Source organism: Phaethon aethereus, assembly GCF_964289735.1.
Source record: "Phaethon aethereus genome assembly, chromosome: 6".
NCBI classification, from domain to species: domain Eukaryota; kingdom Metazoa; phylum Chordata; class Aves; order Phaethontiformes; family Phaethontidae; genus Phaethon; species Phaethon aethereus.
In genome coordinates, this window is record NC_138580.1 from 9,432,892 (window position 1) to 9,455,110 (window position 22,219).

A 22,219-nucleotide genomic window follows, 5' to 3' on the forward strand; every position below is an offset into this window, starting at 1 on the left:
TCTTGGAACTGCAAAAAATACATATTAGAAAGTTTTCCAGGGAAACCCTGTGAAATTATGCTTGGATAAGCCCTCTAGTATGTGTAGCTTATCCAAGCCCTTAATCAGTGTTTGACTTCTCAGTCATCCTGTTGACTTTACTTGTTTTTGATCACAAAATATGGTCCGTTTCCTATTCTCTCAGGAGGCACTGGCATGCTTCTTTCTAAGCCAGTCCTCTAGATGTGGCATTGCTGTGTTTAAATACAATTCTTATTAATTCATCATATTTAATATGATATATACTTAAGATTATACCTACCATTCTTATTACTACAGTTAATATTGTTAAGCATTTACTTCTTTTAGTTAATGTTGTGATTGCCAATGTTCAGGACACATCCTACTGTATTCTGTTCAAGAATTAGGACTCTAAAAGCAAGGTTCTTCCTAAATCCTGTATATATGCATACTGTATACTTAACATCTTCCTCACGGTCTTGACTGAAGAGTACTTCCTTCATTTACTAAAGTTTTCTATGTGTATTTATGTAGTTGTTCTGCTTTGCCTTGGGCTGTAGTTGTGTTTCCTTCATGGATTAATAGCTTTCTGCATGGATAATTTGTAGATCAGTTTGTAAAACATTTTCAGATCCTTTGGGAAAGAAAAGGTATTATAAAAATCTTGGATAATATATGTGTAAGTTTTATACAAATGTTTGATACCTTTCATTATATAACGTCTGCTATGGATGAATAGGCTCTTATCATATAGTTGTGTGACAGCTCCATTTCGTATTGTAATAACATCATGGATAAAAGCTCAGTGCTATAATTTTATACAAAATCTCTTCCTCTTCCCTTTGATGTAGGGATATGTCTTTCGGGATGCTAAGACCTACTCTACCCAGTGACTGCTAATCGGAATTAAGGGTATGGAACAGAGAACAGGCCCTGCTGTTCTCTCTCTGTTCCCCACAATGTTGTAAGGCATCTTAGAATTACGGTGGCCAACAGAGTTACCAGTTCTAAAAACAAACTGTGCAGTGTTAGATGATTTTTATAATTTTCAGCATAAACTAACTGCACATAGTCATATCTCTGTTTCAAAGGCAAATATGATTCTCAGGAGAAAACTGGTTTTTAATCATTGCTGGCATCATAAGACTTGTTGATTTATTAGTAGGGTGACTTAGAGCTGGATGGAAAATATTTCACAGGACAATCGTCATGCAAGAATGAAGCCTGATCAAAAGGGTCTGGGGGATTATGCAGATTTTCACAAAATTTTAGGAAAGGGGAAGAGAATAATTTATATCGGTATTGAAATATTTTCTTTAATTTTCTGGCTTAAATTAAGTTTGACTTTTGCAATGTAGTAAAATTAACATGGTATTACTTCTATGTAATATAAATCATGAAACTGAATTAAAAAACATAGTAGGGAAAATGTATTATTTTGCTTTTTTGAAATTTTTTGAAAATATTTCAATGCTTTTAAAACATTTCACTTTGTTTTTTTCCCAAATTTTATTTTATTGTAGATTATAGCACTTTATTATGATTCTATTCTGATTTTGAACTCCCCTCATTCTCTCTTTCTTTTCCTTTTTCCTCCCACTCTTCCTCCTCCCCATCTCCCAAATTAGCAAATGAAATCTCGGCTTCCTAATCCATCCCTATTGATTTATGTAACATATTAGGACAACAATTTCAAAATTGCACAATTAAATTAAGCACTCAGTCTGAGTTATTTTTGGTAATAAATAAGTGCCTGATCTACTGAGGCTCCTTTTAATACCTCACTTACTACCTAGTTGCATCCCTTGTGGTTAAATATCTGTGACTCTGACAAGTCTTCCAAGAGTAGCATGTAGATCCTAGATTCCTGAACACCAGTTTAATTTTTGTAAACTGTGGTCTAGGTCATGAAATGGGTTTGAATATTAGTTTGAATTATTTATCAATTATTTACCATTGAAAGGAGATCCTCAATGAACCATTTAATGTTACTGCACATGCATGCCGTATGAAGTTCTTCAAAGAGCATCTGTATAGCAACCCCCAAGGAGAAAAAAATCAGTCTTGCCACTTGTCGTTTTACATGGTGAGGTTACACTAGTAATTCTTTTGCTTTTTCTAGACTTACTTGGTCATCTGTTGACCAAATTTAACCTGTTTAATCTGTAAAAATTTGACAAATTTGTCAATCTATGATTACAATATATTGATATTTCTGGATTTGTGTATTTTACCACAAATACGCATCGAGAGAATTTTAAACATCTGAACCTTAAAATTTTTTGCTATGCATGTCGATTCTCAATACAAATTGCACTATTTTCTCTCTCAATTTCACGTGTGTCTTAAGAATTAAAAAGTAAGGCAAAACTTATATGCAAATTCTGCTGTAACAGATCTTCATGGGTGAGGGGTTTCTAGAGCAACTGTTGCCAGATTAGAGCTATGGGGCAATGGCTAGGGAAGGGGAAATACATGTTTCAAAATCCAAGATCTAGTTTTGCCTCTTCCCTGCTAACCCATAACTTTTATAACTGCTTTCTTGAGTAAAAATAGTTTTAGTGACGAGCACGAACTGCTTGTGAAATACGAATCAGATTCTTTTGCTGTGAGCTACCATTAAGATTTCAAATCCGCTAATACATTTGTATAGAGTTACTTCATAGAGACTTCTGGAGTAGAGCATGCCTTCTCTTTGAAATTTGAACAAATACTATTGTCAGAATACACTGATTACTTTGTTTTTCACTTTGTAGTTCTATTTTGCAAATTTGATCCTTGCAACATTGGTAAGAAGAAATATTTAATAAATATAATCAAGCTGGCCAGAATTGCAGCAACTCAAAAAATTTCCGCTGAATGTGTGAAATTCCTCCCAGTAGCCATAAAGATGTCCTAAAAAAACGTGCTTGACTTCTGGCTACTGCTCACAAAGTGGTGGAGGAGGAAGGTCCTGCAAGACCCTCTGCCAGGTCACTGCAGGTGATTTGGATGCCTCAGGACATCTACAGTGGCCACCTGAGTCCCAGCTTCGGGCTGTGGTATCGGATGCACATGTTTGTATATCTCTGTCTTGGAAGCTGTTGTGATTTATGACTCCATACGTTGCTAGGTAATCAGGAGGGGATGCCATAGATCTGCAGTCGCTCCTGTGTTCTTCTGTTATGAACTATTCCTTCAAACACTCTTGAATGCTGGCTGTGCATTTTATTGGTTAATGAGAGGTATTTTTGGAAATGCGGTCCTGTTCTGTATGCTTTCGCTGAAATATTTGCACGTGTATTTTAATAAGTCCTATAACTTTCCTGCTGGAATATATTTGCATTTATTTGTATTAACTCAGTGTTTGCATTGATTGTTTTTCTAAAACAAGACAAGGAGAGAAAACATGAGTACAATTTATTCACAAAGAAAATAGCCTTTCACTGAAGCAGGTGTTAGATCATAATGTGTTTCTGAATGCGGAAGGTGCCTGGAATTTTCCTCTCTATCAAAGAATTTCTTAAGAAGCAAAGTTCAAATATTCTGTCATTTAAACACCATAATTTAAAAAGCACTCTATACAAAAACACATTCTGTCTGTTTTTCAGGTTTATGTGAATCAGAGTGGTTCTCCTCTGGACAAGTATTTTTAGTTTTTGCAAGCCCACAGATACACTTAAAACACCAGTGAAGAACAATAATCTTAACTTTTCCTGGGTTTTGATCACATTAGTTTGATTTCTAAATTCACCTTTATAATTTCAAGGATTTTTTAAGCCCAGCTACTAGAGCTTTGAAAGGAATCAGAAATACATAATCAGACTGTATTCATAATCTCTGATTTCAAAAAACCACCAACAAGCTCTCAAGGCGTGACCTTGCAGCTTCCATACACTCATCAGCGTTGGGCTTTGTAGAGACTGTGGGTAACATGATGGGAGACTTTTCTTCTCAGGTTGCAAGAGTCTGAGCAGTGAGGTTGCTAGCGAGAGAGATACAAGCCTGAAGTTCTAGGCTAGAGCTGATGAAGAATCTTTTGATCTTGATCAGTTGACTTCATGGCAAAAAAGCAGATGCAGTTTGTAGGAATGGGTCAACTGGACATAAAAGATGTAATGGGCTTCTTATTTTTATGGGAGTGCTTCTAATTAGCAAGCAAGTAGTATTTACATCTTCACTGGGCTGTACAGTTATTAATTACACGGTGATGAGGGCCACATAAAATATGCAGAAAACAAAACTATCTGTTCCGTCTGTTCCAGTTTTGCTCTTTGAAACTCAACCACTGGAGCAGCAGCAGACTTAGAAAACATAAACTCACTCCCTAAGGAAGGGACAAGATCTTCACTGTGCTAGTAATGACTGTGCCTCTTCACAGTGACCTTACAGCGGCAGCATCTGTGTGACACAGGGCAATTAAATCTCTCGATAACCAGAGATAAACCAGCAGGTTCTGCACCTTTACTTCAGCTCAGACACCGCACCTCCCAGCCCACCTCCCAGGGGCACTGGGGTGGCTACGCATGGCACGTATGCAGCGTTTGGCAGCGGGGTGCTCTCAGTAACTGCTCTAGCCTGAAGTGGTGGCTGGCCAGGAGTAGTAAACCACCACAGTTTCTTCGGAGAGAAAAGGGAGAGTTCCCCTCACTTGGGGCATCCTCTGCTATATTCTTCTTGCACATATGCCCTGCCCTTTTACACCCCGGCTTACTCGCTGGCTGTCCAAAATCGGCACTACATAGTAGTCTGCTATATCAACAAAACATATACGTCATTATCATGCGGTATGAGCTGAACGATCGAGTAACACTCTGACGGAGTTGATACTTAGTTTACGTGGAAGGTGAAATAGTCATGTTATGTCTTGACTCATGCACCCAGAACTTGTGGGTGATGAGGAAGACGGAGGAAATTACAAGGAGTCTGCAACATAACATTTCAGTTGAAAGATAAATGAACTAATGTAATGCTTCTGTAAAGAACTGATCAAGAGTGTAAATCCATTTCTTTCTGCAGCTATCTCACCCAAGCCTTAAGTGCCTTCCCTGCTGATACTGTGAGGTATCACTATGGACTCGATGATCCTTATGGGTCCCTTCTAACTCGAGATATTCTAGGTGTTTTAGTGAAAATGGAACAAGAAATACTATAAATACTGTACCCCTTAGTGGCTTTTACCCACATAGCATCAGTTTTAGTACCAGGCTCCACTTTCAAAGATGTGTCCTATTATTGGCCATAAGACAACTATTCTTCTAAACAACCCAGTCAAATGACATTTGAATAGTAATTTACAAAAAAAAGACCCAAATAAAAGTTGGTGTGGGCAGTGATGTGGTGAATTAATTTAATATCCCCAAAGCATCAATACTCTGAACCAATTAACCAGCATTCAAAAATAATGACAAAAGGAATGATCAAGTGCTATTGATGAGAGTTTTGGTAGTGATTTTAAGAAGCTTTAGATAAGACTCGGTGTGTATAGAGCCAATCCCCAAACTCCTACCCTCAAAATGCTCAGGTTTCCAATAATTTTAATTGATTTATGAATACTCAACAACCGGCATGCATGACGTTTATGAAACTTATGCTCCATATCTTAGTCCGTTATAGTGATAAAACCTCACAGTGAATATCTTGTGAATAAGCTTCAGCTAAATTGACTGCTAATGTCTTTTTCCTTCTTGATTAATAGTGGAACTCCGTCACAATGGATCTCATCAAAAACAAGCTGAAAGTAATGTCTATTGCAACATGCCCATTCAAACCCTAAATCATTAGAATTCTTCAGCTCTGATGGGGGCTCAGTAATTAGTTGAGTTGCAATAGACCTGTGCCATAAACAGCGTGAATCAGAACACGCCTGCTTCTAAGACTTATTATTTGTATTACTGTAACACCTAGAGGCCACAGGCAAAATCTAAGTCTCCCCATGTTATGCATTGCTCAGAAAAAAATAAGATGCCGAGTCCTACAGAATGCGCCCAACACAAAGGAAGGATTGGCAGTAAAGGCTGCTCTGCAGAAGTAAGGCAAAGCAATAGGTATTGGCGTACTAAAGATGCTGTCTTGGCTGCCCTTTTTGCTTTTTCTCTGCATAGTCCAATGATATGAAACAAAACGGCATCAGAGGGCAAGAAAGTAAAGGAACACAGCTGACTGCAGCGAGGGTACAGAAGTTAAGGAAATGGTGACTTTTAAGAGAGGAAATAGTGATATGCAATGGAGAGGTAAGGGCAGAGATGGTGTGAAGAGAAGCGCAGGAACGGCTGATTCCTGAGCCGAGAGAAAGCAACTGCAGATGGACACCCGGGGTGAGCCATGCAAGTCCTCACCGCAGGCCCTTGCAGCTGGGTCTCATGCCAGGGGCTGCGGGTGGTCCTTGGTGTCATGCTGGACAGGAATCATAATGTCAGCAACAAAAAGAGATTGAGTCAGTTGATTTAGACAGTTCTCCTACCCTAGGCAGCACCAACTGTTACTCGTATCACTCCAGACAGACGTTTATCTGGCTTCCAGGCTGGAGGCCCCCAGACCTCCTCCGGCAACCCAGTGGCTTTGCCCTGCACCCCCACCTTTGGAAATGAATACGTTTCTTTCATAATGTTTCACTTGAATCTTTCTTCCTGCTTTTTAAACCTATTGCTGTTTATCCGATGCACCATGTACACAAGAGATTATTTTCATTCTTTTGTAGCACCTTTTAATCACTTCAACATTGTTTCCATAGTTGCCCCTGGTTTTCTCTCCTTTAGACTAACTGATACAAAAGATTTTCAGTTTTTCTTCAGAGCGCATGCTTGCCAAACCTCTGATTCTCCTTGCTGCATGTCTGCGTCGCTGTGCATTCGCTGTATTCAATGGATGCCCCGCCAGTACTGACAAGGGCAGGATCCCTCCATGCGTCGTGACAGCTGTAGTCCTGCTTGTCCATCACAGTGCACTATTTGTCCGCTCACCGTAGCAAGACATTGCCTTAGGCGCAGTTTTGAGATCCTCTGTAATGTCCCATTCCTCACTTGAAAATATTCTGCATCCCGCACACAGTCCCTCACACATGTTCTTACCGAACTGCACACAAGTCTTTAAGGTCTCAGTCTGCCAAGACCTCATTTAACTCTGATGGTGTCCTCCAACATCCTTTGCATCCTCCCCAACTTGGTGCTGTTTGTGAATCTGATGAGCTCACAGTGTGCTCCACCACCCCAGTGCTGACGGAAACGTGGGCAAAGCCCACCAGGTTGGACTGCTGAGGGACCCCCGCGCTGCAGTCTTGCACTGTGGCTGGCAGCCACCAGAAGTGATGTGGTGGATACAGCTTTCTTGATACTGGTTTTAGTTTTATTCAGGTTATGTTTGTCTCTACTGTCCTGGAAGCCAGTGCTGGAAACCCTTCTGAATGAAGATGGATGACATTTGCTGCTCTCCTATCCACAGGCCTGTTACCCTATTAAAGAACAAAAATATATTTGATGTGATGTGCTTTTGACAAATTAATGGTGGCTATTAGTTGTCATCCAGTTTTCGTCTAGGTGCTTGCAAAGTTCACTTGGTTATTTTTTTCTAGAACTTTTATTGGGACTTCAAGAGAAATTGTGGCTGTAGATTGGCGGAGGAGTGAACATAGCAAGGGGTGATACAGGAAGATGGAAATATGCAATACTTTGTATTTTGTGGCTGGCTAGTCTGTAATTCCTCAGTCCCTTGTCGTCTCCCTGGTCCCTTCTAACCTATTCCCACCGTAGGCTGAAATCTTAGATCTTTGTCACCGCCATTAATTATGCTCACCATCCAGTCAGAACTGACCTTTCTTGTGAGGTTTGATGCAAAAAAAAAGTTAAAAAAGATCAAACAATTCTCTCATTATATGCCGACAGCTTCCTTCTACCTCGCGCTCTCTTGCGACCCAGGCTGGCTAAGAGGGCGCTGGGGCAGCTCCCTCAGCCACGCAACCCCATCCCGGCCCACCAGCTCCTCCACGGTGACAATCCCACGCTCTGCCATCCTGCTGTGAGCTGGATCGTGAAACCGAACTGAATTAACCAACAGCCCAAACCAAGCCGAAGTGTTGCACTTCCTTGTGTTTGAGGTTCTTCTTCCTTACAAAGGCTCCTGTCCACTGTCCCTTGAGTTATTCTACCTTCCCATTTTCAGCTGTTCCTTCTTGCTGGTTAGAAACAAATTTCATATGGTCTCCTTTATTGGTCCTTAGACAAAAGGACCCACGGTGAATTGTGTCCCTAAGGTCTTCCCTGAAGTTCTCCTTTTTTTATAGCTCCATATAAAGCTGAGTTCAGCTAAAATGGGTACTTGAGACCCCTTTTGCACCCAGGGGCTTCGTAAGGCGAGGGCAACGAGGCAGAAACGTCGCGGCGGGGCTGGGGAGCGGCGGCGCGGCCCGGCCCAGCCCCGCCCCCGGGAGCGGGGGGCAAGAGACACCGCACAGGGGCAAACCGCGCGGCTATGCTTCCTTCCCCTTTTTGGTTTCTCCTTTGCCCCCTCCGTGGTTTCTCTCCGCCGGCGGCGGGGCAGCAGCGGCCGCGGGGCGCGGGCGGAGACCCCGCCGGGCCGGGGCCGGTCCCCGCGGGCCGGCAGCGGGGGCGGGCAGCGCGGCCCCGCGGCAGGCGGCAGCGACGCCCCCGTGGCGGGGGCGCGGATGGTCTCTCCCGGGCCGGCGGGAACCGCTGTGACACCTGCTGGCGGCGGCGGGCCGGCCCACGGGCGGGCGGAGCGGGGGGCGCGGAGCGGGGCGGGGCGGGCAGCGCGTGCCCGCCGCGGGGCGCTCCGCGGCCAGCGGTGATGCGCTGCCGTCCCGCGTTGCGGGGCACGGCGGGGCCGGGCGTCCCCTGAGCACCGGCGCGGCGGGGCACTGCGGTAGCGGCGCTGCCGCGGCGGCGGCTCCGCGCCCCCCGCCCGTCCTCCCCTTTCTCCTCCTCCTCTTCCTCCGCCGCCGCCGCCGCGCCACTTGAGGGGAGGCTGGTGTCATGCGGTTGGCGCCGAGAGAGGGGTGCCCGGGGCCGCAGCGGCAGTGAGCGGCGGCGAGCCGAGCCGGGCCGAGCCCCCTGCGATGACAGCCATGAAGGAGCAGCCGGCGCACCCGAGCGGCAGGGGGAACCCGCCGCCGCCGCAGCCCGACCAGGTGCGAGCCGCGGCGGGGGCCGCCGAGGGGCCGGGGGAGGGAGGCGGGGGGCGGCCGCCGTCCCGGCGAAGTTGTGCCGGAGCTGGGTAAAAGTCCGGGGTGGGGGGAAGCGGGCGTCCTCGGAGCGGCTCGGCCCGGGGAAGCGGCAGCCCTGCGGAGCCGCCTCGGGGGATGTGAGGGGAGACGCGGGACCCCGCGGAGGGCACCTGGCCTCGTCCGGTCCCCGCTTGGAGCTGGGGTGTCCGTCAGCCCCGGCCCGCGGCGGCAGCGGGTCCCGCTGGAGTTTGCGCTCCGCTTCCCCGCGAGTTAAGCCGTGGGGGGACGACAGGCGGGCGGGGCGATCCTGCTCTGCTCTGCCGGCAGGCCCCAGCGGCGCCCAGGCGGGGTTGCCGGCCGCGGGGCCCGGGGGAGCAGCGGTGGCACCGGGGGAGCGGGCCGGAGCTGGCGGTGGGGCGCGGAGTCGCCCAGTGCCCGCGGCGGAGCTGCGCGGGGCGCGGCGGGACCGCGCTGCGCATCGCCGCCCGCTCCGCTCCGCGGCGGGGCGGCGGCGGCCCCGCGGGGCTGCGGCGGTTTCCCGGCGGGGTTTTGGCAGCGCCCGGGCGCCGGTCGCGTCCCTCGGCCCGACGGGAGCTTCCCCGCGGGCCGGCGGGGGCGAGGCTGGCCGGGGCGCCGGTGTCCGTCGGTACCGGCTGGCTGTCGGAACGGGCGCGTCTCGGGCGGCTTCCGCGTGCGAAGGACGCGTGCCGGGGAGCCGCTGAACTCGGCTCTCACCGTGGCGGAATCCAAGTTTTCATCACCGGACCCCGTATCTGCTGCTGCGGGGCGGCGGGGCTGCGCGCGTCCCCGCCGAAAGCGCCGGCGGGGACCCCGCGGCGCCGCTCTCCCGCAAACGCCCCCGGACGTTCCGCTGCCGCCGGTGAGCCCAGACTGAGGGGTTTTTTGTTGGACGTTGTCAGGACTCGCCGCTCCAGTTCGCAACTCCGGCGTGCTGAACGGGGCTTGCAGGACGCGGGCAGCCGCGTTTCACATTTTCATTGTCCCTTAGGTGCATCTACAGAGCTTAATTTTCCCCCGAAACACTAATGTTGGGTGAAAAACGCGAACAGTGACAGCTGCTGCGCGCAGTTCTGTTTTTAGAAAGCCCGTATCCGAGCCCCCGGTCCGGCATGCGCGCCCGGGCTGCACCTTATGCTCCTGGGTAGTCCCCGACATCAGCGAACCCATTCATTTCAATAAATCTAAAGATGTATGCTTTTCTTGCTGGAAAGCGTATGCATTCTGGCACATTTTCATGTAATGCTGATAAAATAATACATTCGAGTTTGAGCAGCCCCCTTGAATAAATTAATTGCATAAGTTAGATTGTCTGAAAAAGATGGGTAACTTCCATCAGTACTTGAGTTTCATGCAAATAGCAGAATTTGTGGAGAAGTCAGGATCATTTAAAATAGTCTCAGAGGTTCACAGAGCTCATAAATTTCAGGGACATTGTTTTGCTTTAGAGGGATACTGCTTTTAGATATAATAAAATGTACTTAACCAGCCTTTATTTCTTTATATTCAATTCAGACATGTTGAATTGCCAGAATGGCTTTTTGTTGTTGGAGGTGGAATTCTTTTCAAAGCAGGCTTAATGTTATATACCAAAAATTGCCAGTTGTTTGTTTTTTTTTTTTTTAGGTTGTAATGAGGAAAAGCAGTAAGTTCTCAATTTAAAACATGCTGAATATTAGGAATTTATCCTAAATATAGAGATACTATTACCCGAGTGCTCTGGAGTTCCCAGCGGTGGATGAGGGGACTTCTGGTCTACCTGCAATGCCTGGCTGCCTGGAGCGTAATTGTAAAGTCCTGTGTATTTGCATTGTTTTTTTCCAGACCAGGTTTGGTTTTCTTTGTAAAAGTTGATATTGAATCAACTTTGACTACATGTTGTTTTAGGTCCTAGGGATGTCCTACGGCGCCACATAACAAAATGTTGCTTTTAATGGATGGCAAGTCTTTCTATGGCTTTAAATGCTAGTAATAAGGATGCAGGCCTAAATGCTGCGGCGAGCTTCATGTAGAGTGAGGCCATGCTTGGTGCATATTGGTGAACACTAAGGCCACTCACGCACCTTCACAGCAGCTGAAGTCCACTCGATCGTAGCTCAAGCCCTGGTCAGGGCTTGGATACAGACTATGTCTGAGTCCAGGTGTATGTTGGAAACGGGTCTTCGTACAGCAGAGTGGTGTGGCTGTGATCTTAACAGAGGGATAGGATGGGTTAGAAGCTTTTTGTTGGCTTTTTGTGGTTGTGGTTACAAAGCCGCAGCCGTGGTGGGTGCTGTGGTGGGCGTGGGGAGAAGACCAAACGAGGGCTCATACGTTCACCTTGGTTTTCCATACCCCATAGCACTGTCACTGCTTGGTCCATGTGGAAAATACAGCCTTCTTAGGGCCTTCAAGAAATCCATCTCTGTCTGGGTACTCCTGTTTAACACTGCATTTTGCTTGGTGAGGTTCTGTAAACCTGTAGTGTCACTACAGGTGACACCTGTAGTCTGTTTATTTGTTTTTAACAAGAAGCCACATCTGCTCTGAGAGGGTTTCCTGAGATAGCAGGAGCAGAAAATCTTTTCTGGCAGAGAAGTGGTTGTATCTGTGGGAAGTCCAAGAAGGAACAAGGAATTACACCAAGATTTTCTGAGTGTAAATCTCTCTTCTGACTTCAAAATATGGTTTTACAGATACTTCTGAGAATAGTCATACTGAAGTTGATGCATTTGTGGTAAATTTATAGGCTTGGGACTTGAGCTGTAATTTCAAATTACAGCAGGCTAATGCTGGGACTCTCCACTTAAATAAAAGCTTGGATCGACTGACTGAAGCATCCATAGCCATCAGCTTATAAATAAATTGGATACAACTTGATATCCAACACTTCCCCGACGGTATTTTTAAATCAAGCCTCCCCTGGGCCAAGGCATCTAGTAACAACTTCCATTAACAGTGCTATTGATGTTTCGGCGATTGCTTTGATAAATTAGCCAGATTTATTATCAACTCTTTGCTAAATGATGACTCATATTTATTACCAAAATTACAGTTTTATGTTCAGATGATATATTTGTAGAAAGGAAAATAGCTGTAAACTTCTTGTCTTTCTGCTCATTTCTGGAAAGCTCTAAAGTGCTCAGACTTCTGTCACTTGACCGCTTGTGTTGGGAGTGAATGTGGCTCCTTCAGTTCTTCCCAGAGAGTTCAAAAAATAGTGTCTTTCCTCTTTTAAGCTTAAAAGCTTAGCTTTTAAGAACCATCCTGGGGTCTTGGACAATGATGTTTAGTGATAGTTTTTAGAAGGCACAACCATTCGGTAGTCAGTGGATGCAACATACTGGAAAAAAATAACGTACCTGTATGGCTTGCTGGTTGATGAATGGTGCTGTCTTTGCAGATGAAAAACTAAGATAATTCCTTTAGGTATTACCTTTGTGAGGCTTCAGTCTGTTTACAAAAAAACAGATGATGTACACCACCTGGTGCTACTTGCTGTTCTTTATGTGTATAGAAGACAGACTTCTGAAATTTATAATCATTCTCTCCTGAGCCTCTCTCACTCTTCCAACTTTAAGTCTTTTAAAAATTTATTTCAAAATAGAAAAAAAACCCCCTTTTTTTTCTTTATGTCATTTTAGAATCAGCTACATTATTCTGTTTAAAAACAGGCAAGGGAAAATGAAATCAAACTGCATTGTGTTGTGCTAAATAGGGAAATTATTTGGTAAGTGTTTCACAGAATCACTGAATCATTAGAGTTGGAAAAGACCTTTAAGATCATCAAGTTCAACCATCAGTCCAACACCACCATGCCCACTAATCCATGTCCTGAAGCGCCACATACACACGTTTTTTGAACACTTCCAGGGGTGGTAACTCCACCACCTGGGCAGCCTGTTCCAATGCCTGACCACTCTCTCAGTAAAGAAATTTTTCCTAATATCCAATCTAAACCTCCCCTGGCACAACTTGAGGCCATTTCCGCTCATTCTATTGCTGGTTACTTGGGAGAAGAGACCAACACCCACCTCACCACAACCCCCTTTCAGGTAGTTGTAGAGAGTGATGAGGTCTCCCCTCAGCCTTCTCTTCTCCAGACTAAACAACCCCAGTTCCCTCAGCCGCTCCTCATAAGACTTGTGCTCCAGACCCCTCACCAGCTTCGTTGCCGAAAGGTCGAGAGAAATCTGGACATGCTCCAGCAACTCAATGTCCTCCTTGTAGTGAGGGGCCCAAAACTGAACACAGTATTTGAGGTGCGGCCTCACCAGTGCCGAGTACAGGGGCACAATCACTTCCCTACTCCTGCTGGCCACACTAGTGCTGATACAGGCCAGGACGCTGTTGGCCTTCTTGGCCACCTGGGCACACTGCCGGCTCATGTTCAGCTGGCTGTCAACCAGCACCCCCAGGTCCCTTCCTGCCAGGCAGCTCTCCAGCCACTCCTCCCCAAGCCTGTAGCGTTGCATGGGGTTGTTGTGGCCAAAGTGCAGGACACGGCACTTGGCCTTGTTAAACCTCATACAATTGACCTCATCCCATCAATCCAGCCTGTCCAGATCCCTCTGCAGAGCCCTTCTACCCTCCAGCAGATCAACACTCCTGCCCAACTTGGTGTCATCTGCAAACTTACTGAGGGAGCACTCGATCCCCTCATCCAGATCATTGATAAAGATATTGAACAAGACCAGCCCCAGAACCGAGCCCTGGGGAACACCGCTTGTGACCGGCTGCCAGCCGGATTTAACGCCGTTCACCACAACTCTCTGGGCTTGGCCATCCAGCCAGTTCCTCACCCAGCGAAGAGTAAACCCGTCCAAGCCACGAGCCGCCAGTTTCTCCAGGAGAATGCTGTGGGAGACACTGTCAAAGGCTTTACTAAAGTCCAGGTAGACAACATCCACAGCCTTTCCCTCATCCACTAGGTGGGTCACCTGGTCATAGAAGGGGATCAGGTTGGTCAAGCAGGACCTGCCTTTCATGAACCTGTGCTGGCTGGGCCTGATCCCTTGGTTGTCCTTCATATGCCCTGTGAGCACCCTCAAGACGAACCTTTCCATAATTTTCCCAGGTGCTGAGGTCAGGCTGACAGGCCTGTAGTTTTCCAGAACTAAATTACATGTTTAGTAATGTAAATTAATATAATTTAAATTACATGTTTAGTATATATACAAGCAGAACTGACTACAGTTTGCTTTGCTGCCTTGGTTTAAGGAGTTGAATTTTCTCTGTCTCAGGACCAGTTTCTGTCATCACCAAACAAGGGGCGTATTCTAAAATCACATCTGAATGAAAGAGGACAACCTGTATTTTATTTTTCGGTGACTAAAGCCAAAATGTTTTTTGTTCTTATGTCTTTCTTCATTGCCTTACTTTCTTTTTCCCAAAGATAGACTCTGATATTGCAGTGGGGAAAAATGTTCATGGATAGCTGTGTCTGTCCAGAGCAGTATTCATCTTAATGGGCTTTTATCGAAGTTGAAGGCTCTTCCATGCCCCACTGAGGTCATTTTGAGCTTGATGGGTCAGGGAGAAACTTGAACTCTTAATCGTATATGTACCACAGTTCCAGTAACTTGAAAGATTTTGTTAGATAGTCAACTCCATGTCCCCTGCTCTTGGTTGTGTTCAAAGTTGGCTTCAGGCTGAAATAAGAAATTCTGTTCTAGTACATAATCCAAAGTGACTTTGCATTTTTCCTTCTTACTAACCTGGCAGAACTTTTTACTTGTTTTATTGGAGCAATATATATCAAACATTCTGGTTTGGAAGGTTCAACATAACATCAGAAATATCATGTAAAAAAAGCCAATAAAGACGGAGAAGTATGGTTGTATTATTATGCCCAGAATGTTTCATAAAAAGTTTACATCTGAATCTTAGCTTTAACTTTTAAATTCTATTTTGTACAATATATATATGCCATACTATATCCGTGCTGGATCCAGAAAGAAGTATTACAGGCTTGCAGTATCTGTTGAATATATGACCAGCAGCACAAGAAGCTTATGTGAAAATGTATTAACTGTGGTGGTTTGGAATATTGTTCAGGATTCAAGTTCTAGGGGAAGGCACGGGATGTGTCATCTTTTAGATACTACTTTGTGGCCTTGATTTGCTTTCTCTTTTGCACATGGCTGTTTCGATGTAGTTCAGTCATGTACCCAATTGTGGTGATTAGCACAAAAAGCCTGAAGCTCATCTTCCATCTACATTGCATTTCTAGTCTTCTGCTCTGAGCTCTGTTGAGCAGGGGCAAGTAGGATCTCCTTTTTGGTGAAATGCTTCTCATGGGGTTCTGAGCAACCCTCTCTAGTTGAAGATGTCCCTGCTCATTGTAGGGGGGTTGGACTAGATGGCTGTTAAAGGTCCCTTCCAACCCAAACTATTCTATGATTCTGTGTTAATTGAGAAGCGTCATCTTTATATGACGTCTTGTAAATAGTCCATGTAGTATAGGGTCTCAGATAGTTGAGAGAGCAGTCATAAGAGGTTTTTTTTAAGTGGCTGTGTTGCACATCTCAAATTCAGAAGTGATGAGTATCTCTTCAGAAACTCACTTTCCTAATGCAGAGAACTTTACAGAGAGAGAACTTTCCAGTGGTTGATCACCCTGTGCCCTGGGAACCTGCCGGGAGCACACCCGTGAAGAGGTCTCTGTTGGTGGATGCAGGGCAAGGCAATCATGCCTGTGCTCGCTTGCTCCTGCCCCCATGACTTTTTGCAGGTTCTCCGTGTCTTGCTTTCAAAAGAGTGTGTGGGAATCTCTGCAGCATAACACAGCACCTGATTTTTCAGTGTTCAGAGCCTTCCACTTTGCAAGTGGATTAAAGGGATTACTTAATGCAGTAAATCAAAACCTGTGAAACGGCAATCTTTTTGGCTCTTCTCTATTAAAGTGAATTGCAGGCACACTGTAGGTTACATAGTAGCCTCAGATATTTGAGCAGACGTTTTTTATTATTTTAAAACATACTTTCTGTATTTCTTTCCAGTATCTTCCAATTGAAAGAACTGCTTCAGGCAAGCTATTTTGATAATTAACAAGGGGGAGGAACTCTTTAAGCAAACTGAGACGCTGTTTTACGTTATTCTGGAATTTGAAAGCTGTCATCTTAGCATTTTTTAATAACTTGAAGCATCCAGAGATTACATGCCTGTGTTACTGACTCACAAATGTGAACACAGACTTTCTTCCTGTAGTGGTAAGAAGGATGAATGTAATACGTGATCCCTAGAGAAGTATCTTAGGTTTTGTTGTTGTGTTTCTTTTCTTTTTCTTTTTTTTTTTAAACTTACAGAGCTTTGAAATGTGCCTGATCTATGGAAAAACATTTAGGTGTTCAACACTGTACTTCACATGTTAATATGCCCTTTAACATTGCACTGGAAGATGTAGGCAGACTCATCCGCTGCTACGAATGCCCGTGTCCTGCCAGCGGGTAGCTGTAATTTGTTGTCACCATCTTTGTAACTCTTGTAAGACCTGTGTCATATTTCAAGTCCATGCATTAGCCATGAAATCTTGACCGTCTCAAATTCCGTCCCTTTCCACTTTAATCATACACTTCTTTTACGCTCCACTCAGCTGCATCGAATAATGCTCATGAATATATGATAGTAAAAAGAACAATGCTGGTGGTGACTGATGATGATAAATTACTGTATTTATCCATTAGGAAGGACATTGGATGACCTACAGATCTGAGGCTGAAGCTAAAAGACCTTTTCTAATTGTTCTTAACACTGCTGGCAACAGCCACATAACTTATTATGTGTTATTTATGTAGACAATCTGTAAATAGTTTTGAACAATTCTAAACCAAGATAAAAGCCCTCTGACGTTTAGAGGATGTTGTCTAAGAAAATCAATTGGAGAATATTAAACAATGGAAAATAAAGATTCTTTAAAGGCTTTTGGGGGTTATTTTAGACTGCCAATTTACATTCCTTTGGGGAGGGAAAAAAAGCACGTTGTAGTTTTCCAGAAAACAAATTGGGCAAATGTTAGAGTTTTCTTTCTGGAAATACAGAGAGAATTCCAAATGCTAGTGGGAAAACCATTAAACTTGTTTGAAATGCTGGGCGAGTGCAAGAAACTAAATCAAACGCTGCCAGAGCTACTGATAATTCATCCTCCGTGTTTGTTCTTTCTGCTCCTGACGGCGCTCCTGACTTCCTTTCCCTCTTCCCATCCTAAGGCTTCAGGAGTTTGTTAAATCAAAGCGTTTAATATATATTAGGGGAGTCTTTCAGAGTAAGGATTTGAGCTTAAGTACACTTAATTAGGAGTAATGATGTGCTGTGGTTTTGAGTCTTATGGAAGAACTGTTTAAATTGAATGATCTAATGACAGTTCTAAATAAACACAAAATGGCTATAAAAATTGGGTGGCTTTAGCCAGAAAAAGTGCAATTCAAGAAGATCTTCTTGGTATTCCCCACTGCAAATCTCCTTTTAGGAATTTCTACCTTATTTGTGAAGATTTCCGCAATATCTTGGTGTGAATAGCAACAAAACAAAGATCCTACTGAAAAGTTTAGGCAAGGGCCTTCTTGTTCTAGGGTGCAGATGACTGTATCGGGTAATTAGATGTCATCAAGTATAAATATAAGTTTAAATCTTCTTGAGGTAATAAGCCCACGAAGTCAGAAGACTTTGAAGTGAGCGGGTAGCTGCAATGCAAGAAAATTAGTTGCAAAAGGCTCCTTTTTATTTTTAGTTCAAAGGTTCACTGTATTGTGGGGCATTGAATATATCTTGCCTTTTGGTCCCTGACATGGCTGAAAATATTTTTGTATCATGGCCCATTCCTAAGGTGCTTATTTACATGCATTTCTCCACTGAAGTCAGTGGGACTACTTAATGTGAATAATGTCTGCAGGACTAATCATATAATTTGCACCATAGTAATTTTCATTGTATCTTGGGAAAAAAAACCTCCTTTGGAATACAGTAAGATAGGTCGAGCTGCAGTACTCAAGCTGTATGAAAGGTAGTTATCAAAATGTTGTCACTGGCATTCTCTGAGGTTTTTGGTTCAGTGTTGTGGCATGTTTTCAAATTCAGGAGGACAGAACTACATTCCTAGTGTTGTGTGCCAGACTCTGAAAAGGTTCCTCAAGGCAGCTGTCAGTTTATGCAAGTTGTTTGCTCACTCAAAACCAGCAAGACAGTGGTTATACCTATATCTAGCATATACATTTTCTTGTATGCCTTGCAGGGTCTCTCCATGCAATTCTGTACTGAAAAGGGGATTTGCCCCTTTTTGGGTCCTGTTACTGTAGGTGGAAATGAGCTTGATGTTAGACTCCGAAGTAGCAGTGTTCAGACCCTACATTTCTGATTTCATTTTGGTGTAACTAGTGACAACTGAAGGAAGGAGGGTGAAAGCTCATCTGTATGGGTTCGTGAAGGCTCTACTGAAGTCTTCTTTTTGTTGGTGACTGTTTGGATTGTGTCCTTAGCGATTTTCTTTTGTCCCTCTACACTGTCTTTTTAGACACGTTTCTGATTCTGTAAAATGCTGTGTTCCGCATGAGCAGTTCTCCAAACTCTCGCACTCCGTTTTCCCTTCAGTTTTGTAACATCTCCAGGTGATTCTCTCCTGTATCATACTTTTTTCCCCAGCTTCCCATCTTTAATCTTCTATACACAGAGTTTTCCTAACACTTTTTCTTCCAACAGCCCTCCTGCCTTTCTTTACCGATGTCGTATTTCTCTTTGTGAGCTAAGCAACGTCTCTGTCTCCTTACTCTTATTTCCCCACGGCTAATCATTTGTCGAGTGTTGTCTCACTTAAGCGTACTGCTGGCTTTCATCGGCAGCGTAAGAGGAGTCTCAGAACAGAGGACAGGAACGTTCGTGTATAATGAATGTATGTGTTTCAATACTTTCCTTGTGGTCCAGTGGTTTCGTTACGTATTGGGAAACCGTTAGGTTTGAGGGCATGGAAAGAACAGACTGATGGTAAACAAGAGTGTCACTGTCTCAGCTGCCCAAATGGTGTCTTTAGTGGCAGCAATGGCAGACAGACATTTGGTAGAATTTTATTCTTTTAAAATAACTCCATGCTCTAATTTCCTATCCCATAACATTAATGACAATAATACAGAGTAAGCTTGTAGTTTCAAGAATGCACTGGTCAGCAAATGAAAATGGAGTAATCCTCATGAAATAGGTAATGGTGTGTCAGAGGAAATCTGAATTCTTATTTCTGATCTCTGCTGTATTTACATTTGTAAACATAAATGGATTTGAGCAGAATGTTCTGGCTTTTGTGGTAGGTGGTATCATCTTCATACAAGAATCTGGGAAAAGGAGGTTCCTGCTCTTCTTCCTCGTAGTATAATTAGCTGTAGCATAGAAACCCCCTGCTTATTCAAGAAGAGGAAAAACTTGAGAAAAGGCTTTAGTGTACTAATTCTGCGAGCAGTATGGCCTTATGTATCACCTCGGGGATATTTTTTTACTCTTATTTACATCCTATACACCAAACACAAGAATCTGCTATAGCTGTCTCACTTCATACAACCCATATGGAGAGATGATAATTTCTGAAAGAAGCACATGCAGGGTCATATATCATGTCAACATGGGAATACGTTCAGTCTGTAAAGAAAGAGTAAGCTGCTTCACTGAAAATGTCCTTTTCCTGAGCTCTATTTACCTCCCTCATTCTGGCCAGCTTCTTGCCTTAGTTTTGCTTGGGGCTACAGAACCCAGCCCAGCTGGGGATCCAAACTGGGCGTTTATTCTGGAAACCAACCAGCCAACCAACCAGCCAGCCAACCAAAACAACAACAAAAAACCCCAAACCCAGAACAAGTGTCCCCCCCCTCAAAACCAGCTTTGAGAATTTTCCCCTTTATCCTTTGCTTCATTCAGGTTATACTTCATTAAATGTCTTATTTGTATCTAGGAGACTGTCAGTTCTATTCTTCATGAATCTTGCCTTATTTCTGAGTGGGTAAAGATTCCTTTCTAAAATGTGAGCTAGGCAAGTGCAATGCAACGCAACGCAATGCCGGCTTTTGCTTTAGTTCATCTCACAGTTGCCAGCCTAAGTGGGCTTAATAGCACTTCTTTCCTGGAATGAGCTGGTACTTCAGTAAAGGATTTTTTCTCTTCGCTCTAAAAAGGAAGAACAGTTTGTGCCAAAGTAATGCATTGAAAGTGTAAGGTAAATAAATGTCCTTACCTGCTGCTGTTAGTATCTTTTAAACTACTATAACTTACAAAGATGTAATTCTCTTTACTCTTAATTACCTATTCCATTTCTTTTTGTCAGGCTTCCTTCTTCCATCTCCCCTGCAGTGGGGTGCGGGAGATGATGAACATGCTTATCTGTAGGCAAAAAAATACTTCCACTGACATAATATTCTCTGAGTGTTTGCATGCAAGCTTGCCCTTGGGCGTTCCTTTGGTTTGCAGTAAATTTTGGTATTGCAGTGCAATGACTCTTGGGTAAGCCCATGGTAGCACCTTAGTTCGGATCAAAAACATACCAGTCCAGCAAAGCCTGATTGTGCTTACTGAGCTTTGGTTTGCACCCTAGAGCACTTTCAGAGTATGAACTGGATTCCTTTAGGATGAAATTAAGCAAGCTGATCTGTTCCAGGAGCACACTTGGGGTGCTCCAGCTGCTAATGGGTGTTTGGTCCCCAGGATCAACTAGAGCTGGTCTGTGTAACCCCCAGAAACACACAGGTTGTGGACATTGGGTCCTTTTCAGGAATGGTTTCTCTCTCCAGTTCTGCTCCCCTCTCTTTGCTAATATATGTATTGCTTTAACAAACACAGAAGTGATGCATAAGTGCATATATTGAAAAGCAATTGTATGGTTTTGTTCTGGTTTTCACTTGGTCGTAGGTTGATGCAACTGTTTATAAGACTCTTTTCTTACAACACTGGATTTTTTTTCTTATATGTCTGGAGATATTTGTTTGCCATTTTTCAAACATACCAATGTTTGTTGTCTCCCCAGTTAAGATGGAAATACACTGGCAAAACACCTGCTTGCAGGTGGTAAGGAGGTCTAAATTTCCCTAGAGAGATGCCTATGAGAACTGCTCAGATTCTGAGTATTGGAGGGAGAATTGACACAAGGAAAGAAAATTCTTATAAGTCTTGCTGGAGGTTTATGGATCATACAATCTCTTGTAACTAAGATTTTTTCCATAGTGCTACATAGATACATGGGTGTATCTGAAAGAGTACCACTAACTTGAAAGAGGATTGAGATTAGGGAATCAGAGATTAAAAGCCCTTGTTCTCTTCTTGGCCGATTGCAGAATTTCTGTATGACTTGGGTAGGTCCTTGAAGGGTGCAATTTCAGAAGTGTCTGCAGATTTGAGGTACAGATCTACATTCCCAGTTCTTATTCTGGGAATTTGAAATGTCAGAGTTGCCTATGTTGGATAAAAATACCTCCAGTGCATTCAAGATTAGTTAACATTTGGGAAAACTCGATTGCCTTTTTAGAGTGTTCTCGAGGAGTAAAAGAGAGAAGGCATCTCACGTACGGGGAGCAGTCTGTTGGTAAGACAGTGGTTAGTAGTTAGTGTGAGTCTAAACTGGCTGATATTTGTGTACTTACGTGAGAACAACACAAATATTTAGATTTAGGAGTATGCTCACAATCCAGACAAGTTGCAGGAAGGCGGCGTTGTTGGCAGTTGGCTAAGGCTCTGGATTTCTGCCCTGAAGACAGCAACTGGAAACAACATTAAATGTAGTGATCACTGTGGTTGTCATTTAAGGCGCAGTCGTTCCTACTACCAAAGTGTCGTACTTGCGTAAGGCCACATCTGCTGTGTCACTGGAGCCGCTCCGGGGGTGTGCTGCTCCTGCTGAGGCATTACCTCAGAGTTTGCTGACAGCCTCCCTCAAAACCGTCTACGCAGGCTGATCCTGGCGATGCCACGTGCAAGATTTTCCATTAATTCCAGTACAGATTGCTTCTGTGCATGGAGTCTTAACAGAAGAAAATTTGTGAAGTCTTGAAAGAAGACTATATTAAGAATAAACTGATGGGAAGGAAAATTAGTTTAATCTGG

General features: G+C 44.1%; 1 protein-coding gene across 4 annotated transcripts in view; it reads left to right on the forward strand.

The window, feature by feature from the left end:
• The window catches only part of DPP10 (dipeptidyl peptidase like 10), a gene marked incomplete at both ends in the record, with an annotated part of 564,196 nt that overhangs the window by 255,635 nt on the left and 286,342 nt on the right, over window positions 1–22,219 (forward strand). For 2 of the 4 annotated variants that reach the window (XM_082001549.1, XM_082001550.1), the window contains one exon: window positions 9,050–9,121. The exons of the other annotated variants lie outside the window; for them this stretch is intronic. In XM_082001549.1, the coding sequence (XP_081857675.1) occupies window positions 9,050–9,121 (72 nt within the window). Of the gene's footprint in view, window positions 1–9,049; window positions 9,122–22,219 lie in introns of those variants that run through there. 4 annotated transcript variants of the gene reach the window in all.